This window comes from Astatotilapia calliptera, chromosome 7, assembly GCF_900246225.1.
Source record: "Astatotilapia calliptera chromosome 7, fAstCal1.2, whole genome shotgun sequence".
Classification (NCBI taxonomy): Eukaryota; Metazoa; Chordata; class Actinopteri; order Cichliformes; family Cichlidae; genus Astatotilapia; species Astatotilapia calliptera.
Window position 1 is genome coordinate 28,359,153 of NC_039308.1, and position 13,105 is coordinate 28,372,257.

General features: G+C 39.2%; 1 protein-coding gene across 1 annotated transcript; it reads left to right on the forward strand.

Moving 5' to 3' along the window:
* Nucleotides 1-515: 515 nt before the first annotated feature.
* Nucleotides 516-6,871, forward strand: LOC113027384 (uncharacterized). Its single transcript, XM_026176998.1, has one exon. It carries the CDS (start codon nt 860-862, stop codon nt 6,869-6,871), a length of 6,012 nt encoding a protein of 2,003 aa, XP_026032783.1. The 5' UTR covers nt 516-859.
* Nucleotides 6,872-13,105: the final 6,234 nt, after the last annotated feature.

Below are 13,105 nucleotides of genomic sequence, written 5' to 3' on the forward strand. Positions count from 1 at the left end.
CAGCTCCTGTAGATGTTATGTGTAGGTGCCTCAGTACTTTTGTCTATATAGTGTATATTATCTACTTACTTACCTGTACGTGCATATCAGAGTTTCATCTCACATTGCTCCAGGGTCTAAGAGTCTGTTGTGGCCATTTTTGTTGAATGTTTATAAAATGCAATTTGTATTCATTTTTGTTTTTTCTTTAAAGGTGTAAGAATATTCTGACCTGGTTTTGTTATGTAAATTTGTAATTAATTTTATTGGAGAAGCTTTTGGAAAGTGATTGGTTTATTAGCTTATGGACCCTCCCATTAATCAAGAGATTAAGAGCACCCCGGATGGGTGTGGTAAAGGTTTTTCGTTTTTTGTTTGCCAAATGTCAGATGGGAAGACGGGAGGGTTAGAAAATGATTTTTTGACCACTTTTGAAGTTGTTAAAGCAAATTAAATTAGCTTTCGTTTAATTTTAAGTTTAAAGAAGTTATTTGGTTGATTTTTGTTTATAATTTTGCACGAAATATACCACATATGATTTTTAAACAATGGAGTCAGAAGTGCGTTCTAAAACAAACCTCCCGTTGCCACCCACGGCCTTTTCTTGGACTTTTTTGGTGTTTGGAAAGTAAAAGGCCGCGACATTTAAGTCAAAAAATCATTTTGTCTCGCTTGGAAGTCAACTTGGAAGATGGAAAAGCTTGCAAGATTGGACTTGGAAGACTGGATCTTCGCAGAATGGACTGAAAAAGAAATGACGCAAAGTTCGTGAGTAAATGCGAAACTTTGTTTGGATCAACCGAGATGCTGAGCTGCAACTTGAAACATTTGTATTAAACAATTATCTTTTGGACCCTGTGAAACGAATTTTCTGGTTAAAATGGAGGAACAAGAAAGAGAGCTTTTTAATTTAATTAAAAAACGCAGAGCGAAGCTTGGCGTTCTGACAAGAAAACGAAATGACATTAATGCTCTCATTGATGCTGGAGAATCAAAAGCCTCCATAGATGAACACATGAGAACATTTAATGATTATTTGGGAGAGTTTATGGACTTACAGACTTCAGTTCAAAAATTGCTGAACGATGATGAAAAGGAAACGGATCACAGCGATTGGTATGAACCTAAGCTGATCAGTTTTAAAGACTTTCTGCATGAAATTGACACTTGGATAAATGCAGACCCTGATCCACAAAAGGATGAATTTGCAGCCTCTAATGTTGAATCAAAGGTAGCATCTCATGACAGTGACATTGCGCCGCATGATAGTGTCTCACAAGTAGCGCAAGAAGCGAGCGACATGATTTCTGAACGAGTTGCTAAACCTGTCAGCAAGGGCTCTAGTAAAGCGCCCAGTAATGTTACTGCAGCCTTAAGTTTAAGGAGTAAAAGCTCGCGTGCGGCTTCAATGGCGCTGATGGAAGCTGAAGTGGAAAGAGCCGCTTTAAAAGCGGAGGTGGACGCACTGCAAGAAAAACATGCGCTCGAACTGGAAGAAGTTCAATTAAAAGCAAGAAAAGAAGCATTGGCTCTAAGAACTAAGTTGGTAAAGGCTGATGCAAAAAGGCAAATTCTCACCTCTGCTCAGGATCGGCAGAGCCTTGCATCCAGGGCTGAGGTTGAATCAGAAGGCGGGATTACAGCGCCTTCTGGAACATCTACTGAGTTCATACCTGCTGCTACAGCTCAAAAGGCTCCAAGAACAAAGAAAGCCCCTTTAGTTCATTCTCCTTTGCCAATGCCCCTAGAGACACATGCACCTGCTAAGGTCAAACCAGAAGGGGAAAGCCCAAGGCCAATCTCTTCACAGGTTGATGTTCACAGCAGTGCCCTAATAGAGATTATGACAAAGCAAAATGAAATTACTCAGATGCTTGTAAACCAACAGAGGTTGTCACTGCTTCCAGCTATAGACATTCCTGTTTTTGGTGGTGATCCTTTGCGTTTTAGATCCTTTCTTAAGGCTTTTGAGCAAGGAATAGAAACTAAAACTGATAACACGCAGGATAGGCTTTATTATTTAGAACAGTTTACTACAGGACAGCCCAGAATTTTAGTGAGAAGTTGCATGCACATGAGTCCACAGACAGCTTATGTTGAGGCAAAAAGACAGCTTGAGTGGAACTTTGGTAACAGAGCAAAGATAACATCTGCATTTATAGACAAGGCTCTTAACTGGTCAGTTTTAAAGTCTGATGATGCTTCAGCATTACGTGCTTACACATTCTTTCTAAGAAGCTGCTTCAACACAATGGATGAAGCTGGGTTTCTTGATGAGCTGGAAAATTCAACCAATATGAGGATTCTTGTTTCAAAGTTGCCTTTTAGACTTCGTGATAAATGGCGACTAATAATCGTTGGTATAACAGAAAAGTGCGATCGCAGAGCAGGGTTTAAAGATCTTCTTGATTTTCTTGAAAAGCAAACAAGAGCTGCATTAGATCCTGTTTTTGGAGAAAGTCAAAACACAAAAGAAAAGATGGCTTCAAAACCATCAAAGACACTGCTTAAAACTAAAAGCAGTAGCTTTGCTACTTCTGTAGCTGTAGTTTCAGAACAGATCAATGACAAACACAAACCGGAACGGATTCAGATAAGCCATGAAGTTAAAGGGTTAAATCAAACTCGATGCTTGTTTTGTGACCAAACTCATTTTTTGGACGTATGTGACTCATTCAAACTAAAAGCCAACAAAGAAAAGGTGACATTCCTTAAAAGTAAAGGTTTATGCTTTGGTTGCTTAAAGAGAGGCCACATGAGTAAAGCTTGTCCACATCGTTTGACGTGCCACACCTGTAACAAAAATCACCCTACTGTTCTTCACATAGACTCAAATGAACGGCAGTGGCAAGCAGCTAAAGCTGAATGTAAAGAATCATCAGTCTCAAATGCTCTTGTTTCTTTGAACTTTGGTAGCCATACTGGGGCCGGGTCTAATGAATGTGCCTTGTCAGTTGTTCCAGTAAAAGTGAAATTGGAAAATGGGACGAAGGTTGTGGAGACGTACGCCTTTCTTGATCCCGGCAGCTCTGCAACTTTTTGCACTGAGGCGTTGATGATGCAGTTAAATGCATCTGGAAAAAAAGTGGAAATCATGTTAAAGACTATGGGTCAGGAAAGGCCAGTAAGTAGCTATAAACTTTTTGGTATGGAAGTAGCTGCTTTGAAACAGAATGAGTATTTGAGGTTGCCTGTTGTGTACACTCAAAAGTTTATTCCTGTCACTAAAGAAAATATCCCTAAAGAAGAAAACTTAAGAAAATGGCCTTACTTAAAGGATGTTGAGTTGACACCGATAAATGCTGGCATTGGGCTGCTTATTGGTGTAAATTCTCCCAAAGCGCTGGAACCTTGGAGAATCATTAACAGTGAGGGTAATGGACCCTATGCTGTGCTAACTCGTCTCGGTTGGGTTGTCAATGGGCCACTCAATCAGGGTAGTGAAAAGGATGAGCATGATGCTAGTTTTGTTCAGGTAAACCGCATTTCTATAAGTAGTTTAGAGGAAATGCTGGTTACGCAGTATAATCAAGATTTTGTGGAGAACCAGTGTAATGAGCGTGCAGAAATGTCTGTAGAAGATAAACAGTTCATGAACATAATGTCAGAGTCAGCTGTACTTAAGGATGGCCATTATTACTTGAAATTACCCTTTCGTAAACCTGAAGTAAGAATGCCAAACAACAAGCAGGTGGCTCAGCAGAGGGCGCAATATCTGCTAAAACGGTTTCAGAAGGATCAGTTATTCTTTGAAGAATACAAAGAATTCATGCACAATGTTAGTATGGAGGGACATTCAGAAATCATACCACAAGAACAGTTGAAGAATGAGGAAGGAAAGGTGTGGTATATACCTCATCATGGGGTCTACCACCCCCGCAAGAAAACACTGCGTGTTGTGTATGATTGTGCTTCAACATTTTCTGGAACATCACTGAACAAAGAGCTATTACAAGGCCCAGATCTGACTAGCACTTTATTAGGTGTGCTGATTCGCTTTCGGCAGGGTCCAATAGCACTTATGACAGACATTAAAGGGATGTTTCATCAGGTCAGAGTAGCTGAGGAACACGTAAACTTTTTACGTTTTCTCTGGTGGCCCGATGGTGACATCACAAAACAGCTGGTGGAACATAGAATGCTAGTCCACATTTTTGGTGCAGTATCCTCCCCCAGCTGTGCCACCTATGCACTACTAAAGACTGCTGATGACAACCAACATCTGTACCCAGAGGAGGTTATACATACAATCAGGCATAGTTTTTATGTAGATGACTGTCTTAAATCTGCTCAGTCTGTTGAGCAGGCCATCTCACTTTATCAGCAGCTTACTGAAGTGTGTGCCAAGGGGGGATTTAAGCTCAATAAGTGGGTATGTAGTGATCGCTCTGTCCTCTGTCAGATCCCGGAGGAAAATAGAGCCACAGGTGTAAAGATGCTGGACCTTAGTCGGGATCAGCTACCCACAGAAAGAGCTCTCGGTGTGCAATGGGATATTGAACGTGATGTTTTCACATTCAGTATTGTGAACAAGAACAAACCACTTACAAGACGTGGTATTCTGTCCAATGTCAGCTCCATTTACGACCCTTTGGGTTTCTTAGCTCCAGTCATTCTGCCTGCAAAACAAATTCTGCAACATCTATGTAAACTGAGGTTTGGCTGGGATGAGACAATACCAGCAGAAATGGCACAAACTTGGCAAAAATGGGTTGAGGATTTAGTTCTTCTTAACAAGTTTAGTATTAGTAGATGTGTCACACCCAAAGGATTTGGGGAGATAAAAAATGCACAGCTGCATCACTTTTGTGATGCCAGTGAAACTGGGTATGGTGCTGTATCATATCTTAGGCTATCTAATAGCAAGCAGGAAGTGTGTGTTTCCTTTACTATTGGTAAAGCAAGGGTGGCGCCGTTAAAACAAGTCACCATCCCACGTCTTGAGCTGGCTGCTGCAGTTTTAGCTGTGCGCTTGGACAAAATGCTATCAGTTGAACTCAATCTTAATCTGAGTGAGTCAGTCTTTTGGTCTGACAGCACAACTGTGCTACAGTACATTGCAAACACAACCACACGGTTCAAAACGTATGTAGCTAATAGAGTCTCCACCATTCATGCTTTGACAAAAGTTGAGCAGTGGAGATACATCAGTTCAAAGCTGAATCCAGCTGATGCAGCCTCTCGAGGAATGACAGTTGGCTGTTTCCTGAAATCGTCCACCTGGATCAGTGGTCCAGAATTTCTCAGTAAACCTGTTGTTCACTGGCCTGTAGGCATGAATTGTGTATCTGTCCATTTGGAAGCTGACCCAGAAATAAAAGGGGAGGGCCTGATGTGTGCAGCTGTGCTGAAAGAAGATGTGTGTCCCACTACTAAGCTGCTGTTGTACTTCTCCAGCTGGGCAAAATTAAAAAGGTGTGTGGCATGGATCCTGAAAGTAAAAGAAAGACTTAAACTGCAAACAAGGAAAAGACAGAAGTTGCTGGGCACGCACTGTGGAAGTCAAATATGTGTTAAGCAAGATGATAAATGGAACACTCTGCTCAAAACTGAGGATTTGTCCAAGGCTGAGGAAGCTATAGTGAGCTTTGTGCAGAGAAAACATTTTGCTGATGAAATGACTGCCCTAAACTCTGGCACTGTAAGGAAGTCAAGTCATCTGTATAAGCTTGATCCTGTAGTTGCTAATGGTGTCTTGAGAGTGGGTGGAAGACTGAGCAAAGCGGATTTACCTGAGGAAACAAAACATCCTGCAATTTTGCCAAAAGAAAGCCATGTTTCAAAGCTTATTCTTCAACATATTCACGAAAAGATTGGTCACAGAGGAAGAAATCACATGCTTTCAACCCTTCGCCGTCAATACTGGATCCCTCATGCTAATTCAGCAGCTAGAAAAATAATCAAAGATTGCATAGTGTGTCAAAAACAACGGCAAAAGCCAGGTGAGCAGAAAATGTCTGATCTTCCTATTGACAGAATCTCAGCTGATCTTCCACCATTTACTTATGTTGGTGTTGATTATTTTGGACCAATAGAAGTAAAGAGAGGCAGGAGTCTTGTTAAGAGGTATGGAGTTCTCTTCACATGCCTAACCTGTCGTGCAGTCCACCTTGAGGTGGCACATTCTCTTGATACAGGCTCCTGCATTAATGCCGTCAGGAGATTCATCTGCCGCAGAGGACAGGTCAAAGAAATCCGGTCAGACAATGGAACCAACTTTGTCAGCTCAAATCGTGAGTTAAAACAAGCTATGTTAGAGCTAAACCAAAGTAAAATCCAAAAAGGTTTAGCACAGGATGGCATAAAGTGGACCTTTAACCCGCCCTATGGGGCCCATCATGGTGGAGTATGGGAGCGCTTGGTGCAAGAAATAAAGAGAATATTATGCTCTATCACAAATCAGCAAGTACTAGATGATGAAACCTTGCATACAGTTTTTTGTGAAGTGGAGGCTATACTGAATGACCGCCCAATCACACCTTCATCTGATGATCCTAATGATGTAGAAGCTCTTACTCCAAATCACTTGCTCCAGTTAAAAGGCAAACCTGTGCTGCCACCAGGTTTATTTAAAAAAGAGGATCTGTATCTGCGAAGACGATGGAAACAAGCCCAGTATATTGCGGATCTATTCTGGAAAAGGTGGGTGAAAGAATACCTTCCTATGTTGCAGGAACGACAGAAATGGAACAAGATTCATAGGAACTTTTGCATTGGTGATGTTGTGCTTGTTGTTGATGGAGCTGCACCAAGAAATTCTTGGCCCATTGGCCGCATCACTGAAACCATGGCCGATGCACACGGAGTAGTTCGCCGTGTTAGAGTTAAGACACGAACAAATGAGCTGGAGAGGCCAATCAACAAAATATGTCTCCTGGTGGAGGCCATCTAGAGGAAACAATGAATGTTTGCCTCCAACTGAGCCAAGTTCTGGAACCTCTGGCTCTACATTTACACTGACACTCACTTTGCTCTACACTCCATTATGCAACATACACCTTTTTTGAATACACACAAAGCAAACACATGAACATCAGAGACTTGAAATCATAGAACATTGACCTTTCCTTTTGTTTGTTTTTTAAGAAGACCTATACGGATGGACTACTGAAGAAAATTATTGGTATTGCATTTTGTGATGGCCACTTAGAAAGAATTAATTCATGTTACACAAGAATTAGGGGCCGGAATGTTGTGGCCATTTTTGTTGAATGTTTATAAAATGCAATTTGTATTCATTTTTGTTTTTTCTTTAAAGGTGTAAGAATATTCTGACCTGGTTTTGTTATGTAAATTTGTAATTAATTTTATTGGAGAAGCTTTTGGAAAGTGATTGGTTTATTAGCTTATGGACCCTCCCATTAATCAAGAGATTAAGAGCACCCCGGATGGGTGTGGTAAAGGTTTTTCGTTTTTTGTTTGCCAAATGTCAGATGGGAAGACGGGAGGGTTAGAAAATGATTTTTTGAACACTTTTGAAGTTGTTAAAGCAAATTAAATTAGCTTTCGTTTAATTTTAAGTTTAAAGAAGTTATTTGGTTGATTTTTGTTTATAATTTTGCACGAAATATACCACATATGATTTTTAAACAATGGAGTCAGAAGTGCGTTCTAAAACAAACCTCCCGTTGCCACCCACGGCCTTTTCTTGGACTTTTTTGGTGTTTGGAAAGTAAAAGGCCGCGACAGAGTCACTCTCATCTGCATTGTCAACTTAAATTGGAGTGATACCTCTTTTTAAAACCTGTTAAAGAACAGTTAAAAGTACTGCATTGTGCTACACAATTAATTAAAACACAGCTTGAAGCACTCTGCTCTCTCCCTCTGTCACAAGGAAACACACAGCTTTCTTTCCCTCTGATTAAGTTATCTGTAACTTCTTTATTCTGTTTAGTTCAGTTTCCTTATTACTGCTGATGATTAGTTCAGACAGTGAGAAGATATATGTGAAATATATCTACATATCATTTCAATGAAAAACACTGTCTGAGTTTTTTTTCTGTTTCTAATATTCTAATTCTAATACTGACAGTTAATCAACAGCTTTAAGATAAAAGCATTTTTGATGTGTAAGTATGAGTACGTGCCAATAATGTGTATCTTGCAGTGATGTTAATGACCAGCTCTTCTGTTTCTTAAACGACAAACAGGAATAGATTACATTCAAGGCTGACCTTTGAATAGATAGATCTGATCATCGGTCATGAAACCCCACAAAAAAACCCAAATCAATTCTGACTTAAACATAGCAATGAAATAGGAGAGACATGCTCAGAGCTGTTTCCAAACAGTGCTTTGAAAAAAAAAAAAAAACCTGTGCAAACAAAGACAACCATAAAATCCTCAGTGCACACAAAAAGTAACCATGTCTGAACGAGCTCAGATCAACCATGCCTATCACAGTCTGAATAAGACCCACATGAAACATCCTAAATTAAAAGCGTATGTTGTTTGGCTTAAAGCTATAGTGACCCTTTAATCATTTCCTTAAGCTTAACTGGAATAAAAGTTTTGAGAAGTGATGTGGCTAAGATGACAGCAGGGATTGTAACATTTATGCACATAATCAAATACAAACCAGTACAGATGTTACTTACAATATTCAGATCATATGTGATTAAGAAACTCAATATAAAAAACAGATACAATTTTACACAAAACACAGATTTAAGAGAAATCCCCTTGACCACTGTTCTATTTTTTGATTCTCTGTAAATGACTTAAATTCCACTAGACTAAGTTTGCAGGTCTTTCTGTAGATCAGTCCAGGAAAACAAATATTAGAAATTTTAGGAATATTTAAAATATTTCTAAAAGTGAACTGAGGTGAGATTTTTATATATAAAAGTGAACAAATGGAAAAACCTGTGAGCATACAGAGATGCTCAGTTAGTAACAACACAGAGAAAGTTGTGATATTAACAATTCTTATACCCAGTAATAAAAATAAATCAAAAAAGAACAGCATGGGTTTTAGTCGGGTGTAGATGATGGTGTCTCATCTTAAATGATGACTCTTTTCCATTTTAAAACAGTATAAAGTTGGATGTGTCTGTATTTATAACTAAGCATTACTACTACTACTATTACTGGGACTCAGCAACATATAAGACACACTGTAGGAAACCAAGTGTCTGTTCTATTGACAGGTATGAGCAGTAGAGAACTGTATCATCTGGGTAAAGGCAGAAATAAATGAATGTATTAAAATCAAAACATCATTTTTATGTATGGGAAGAGCTTTGGTGCTATCAAGGGATATAGTTGGATAAAGGGTGTGATGAGAAGGAAGGCCCATCAAAGAACGGAATAATATGGAGGCATCCTTTTTGGATACAGGAAGGAAGGCCCAGCAAAATGTGTGTTTTTGTGTTCTAGTAGGCAAGTAATTTGAAAGCCAAGCTATAGTTTTGTTTGGGTAAATCTATAATACAATATCCTCCAAGGTGACATGATCAGTTGTGTCAAAAACCTTCAACAAATCCAGAAAGAAAACCAGCACAGTATTTTTTTGTTCATTGGTTAGTTTGACATTTTCAATTTTCAATCAGTTTAATCGGTCTTTATATGGCAAAACACAACTAGATAGTTCTTCAGCAGAGAGGGACTTTTCTTATTAAGACTACTCAAGCTGAGCAAATACACATGTAAACACACTGCAATCTGCCTTCCATCAAAAACATCAGTTGAACGTAATCCTTAATGGCTGAGGGTGCACTTTTTATCAAGAATACCTGCCATGAGGCAAACACGCATGCGTGCACACACACACACACACACACACACACACACACACACACACACACACACACACACACACACACTCACTCACAACGTCAGTCACCCTATTCTCCTCAAAACTATATATTAGACAGACACCATGCTGATGGCTGTCATTATCTGTTTTGGCAGAATTTTGCAATACTTTGTCCACAGCAAGGCCTTTGCCCTCTGGCATTGAAAGTCCTACAGACAGCAGTTTGCATCCCCAGCCGAGCCCATCATATTAGGGCTTAACACAGGTTCATAAGGTATCCATAGGGGAGGGAGAAATACTCAGCAAAACCGCTGAGACGAGAGATTCATGACATGACCAGACCTGTCATATTTTCTGCTGCTTCTTAGTGTTTTATGTAATATAACTGCCAAGACTAATGAAATTCATCCAGTTCTAAGCACAAATGCTTACTACCAACCAATTAATTTTCCTCTTTTCCTCCCAGTTTGAACCTCCACTGGCCTGTGGACTGCAGCTCTGGTTGAATAGCTCCCGCTGTTATTCTGTGGAGAGTTTGGACAGCTGCATTTCTCATGTGGTAAACACTGAGTTGACAGCTTCTTCTTTTCACCTGACAGAATGAAACTTTCCTGGGAGGATGTGACGCACTTAGAAGCTCATGCAACCCCCCCAGATCCTGTTACTTTTCCCACAGGCGCTCTGGTCAAGCAGTTAGAGCCACCAGTGTAGTGACAAGAACACAATCCCTGACAAGTTTCCCATCCATCAACAGTGCCAGTAAAATTTAATGTGGAGGTGACTTGATGGACCGAGGTATTTTCTTTTAAACACTTTGTTTTTCTTTAAACAGAGCCCATTGCTTCTCATTTTCTGTGAGTTTTTGTAATAACTTGCAATCATTGATTGATATTGAAATAATTGGTCAGCAACAATTCTCCAAGCCTTGAAAATTTTATTCATGGTGTTCACAGTGATCACCAAAGCCTTTTACTGTAATGACGTGCTGCCGCTAAGACCTCGTTGCTGTAATGTTTTCAAAATACCCCTGCCAGAGATCTTTTCACAGACCTCATAATCAGGAGTGTGGTACGATGCAGAAATGAAATAGGAATGCTGAGCAATTTGAAAGTATACTCCAGGTGCTTATAATATCAGTAATGAGTCCTTTGTTCTGTTTTGATATTGTAAAGGCCTATATCATTAAAACAACTAAAATATACTGCTGAAACACTTTCCATGCAGGTATGCTTTTAGAAGTCATCAAAAGAGACAGCAAATGTTTTATGAGTCACCGCGTAAACATAACATCAAACTGTGCAAAAAAGCTTGAGATTTGACAGTTTCCAGGAGCTCACTAAATATAGAAGCAAAGTTGCCAAGTCAGATGAACCCAGTTGGCAACACAGTGATGCTAGTTTAAAAGGTGAAGCCATGTCAATTCAGTTAAGGACCATGTACAAGTGTCTTTGTGATCACAAAGATCAACAAATAAATGTTGCTGTGTTTTGGTGGGATATGTGTGATATTGCTTTATCTGTCAGATCAGTGAACTTGCTGCACATCCATTGATTTAGCCTCCTACTTTTCTGTCCATCTTGTTATCTTTCACTGTGTTTACCTGCCTGTAAAGCTGTCTATAACTGTCAGACAATCGCAGCTGACATGTTCTTGTCAAAAAAATCTGAACCTTGCAATGACAATTTAGTGGACTGTCGGACTGACTTTGTAGAGCCCACAGCCGGATGGAAGTAGATGGATGGGTGTGTATGTGTGTGTTTGTGTAGGTGTGAGTGTGTATTTGTGACTGCTATAGTCTGCAGGGAGTAGAAGGTTGAAAGGGTCAGCTTTGGTGATAATTGTAATCATAAATACTTTTTGATAGGTGAAATCTCATAAGTGCTAATACCTGATAACATGAATCTTGTTGCACACATTCTTCATGGTGTCGTTCAGCAGTGTTGGGGTCATTAATCGAAAAAAAAAAAAAACAAGCATTAATCTTTACTTTATTGAATAACTATGTAAGAAATAAAAAGTAACTACATGCAGAAAAACTACTCATTTTATTGCTCCCTTTCATTTCCTTAGCAATTACCAGATAACATTCCAGCACTAAGCGTTGCCTACATATAAGCACAAATCCCTATCCTTTGTCCAACATACCTCCTAATTTTGTGGTCTGTTTAATCTGCAGAAAAAATGTTTAACCTCACGACCAAACCAGGATCCTGGGGGTGTTTCTATGTGTATTGTTTTTGCAGTAAGTGATGAGCTCACTATAGTCTAGATGCCAAATTCTTAATATACAGTATTCTGCTGCTGTCATAAATCAGTAAATTTCAAATGTGAGTATGATGGAAATGTGTTGACAGTGGTTCTGCAGTTAGAAATTGTATAGTCATAAAAACCTGTCCTTTCTTCCTTCTCTTATCTAATAAAATAAGTGTTGTCTGCTCAGTTGGGGTAGAATAACCTCCACCTTAACATCTCACTGGGTCTGTGGTCTCTCACTTCTACCTTGTGTTAGTATCAAAACAACATTTATATCTTTATGAATAAAGTAGTAAAACTCAACTACTGTAAGAAGAGTTCAAGTTAGATATCTGCACATTGCAGTCATTGATTCCAGCAATGATCCATTATTTTGTCAACATGTTCGCGTTGTTTTAGTGCCAGATGTTTAGCCGACATCATCTTATCCCCATGTGTTTAATTAATAGACTGAACATTAGCCTGGGATTTGGGAGTTTCAGTTGACCCCACATCAAACAAAAGGAAATAATTTACAATAATAATAATTATTATTATGAATAATTCAAAGTAGTTCTGTTTCAAAGTTGTGTGTTCTTGCTGACTTGCCTTGACTTTAGCCCTACGACATGGCTATTCAACTACGAAGTTAGTTGGGCCAGATTTTCAAACCGAGGAATTTATCTGGGCCAGATTTTTTTTTTTTTTTGAAGCCAGTAAGCAGCAGATCATGATCAATTTCAAACCCACACAACTGTATTGAAAAACAAGTATTTTTTTTATTCCTTTTCCCCTGTAAATCTGGTGACCTCTCACAAATGCACACCAAAAGGTCCATTTAAAAAAGGGAGCTATAACTAAACTATTTTTTGCACATTTGAAATAATAATAATAATAATAACAGAAAACATTTTGATAATTCCTTTTCAAATTAAAATAAATATTTCGCTGACCACTCTCTTTTCCTGCCATGGATGGAGCCCCATCCGTCACAAGTATACAGACACGCTTCATATCCAGACCATTTTCCTCAAAAAGAGCTGAAATCTTCTCAAACATCATTTCGCCAGCTTTGTGTCCCTCTAACGGTAGTAAGCCGAGCAATTTCCCATCCAAAAAACGGACATATACGCACAA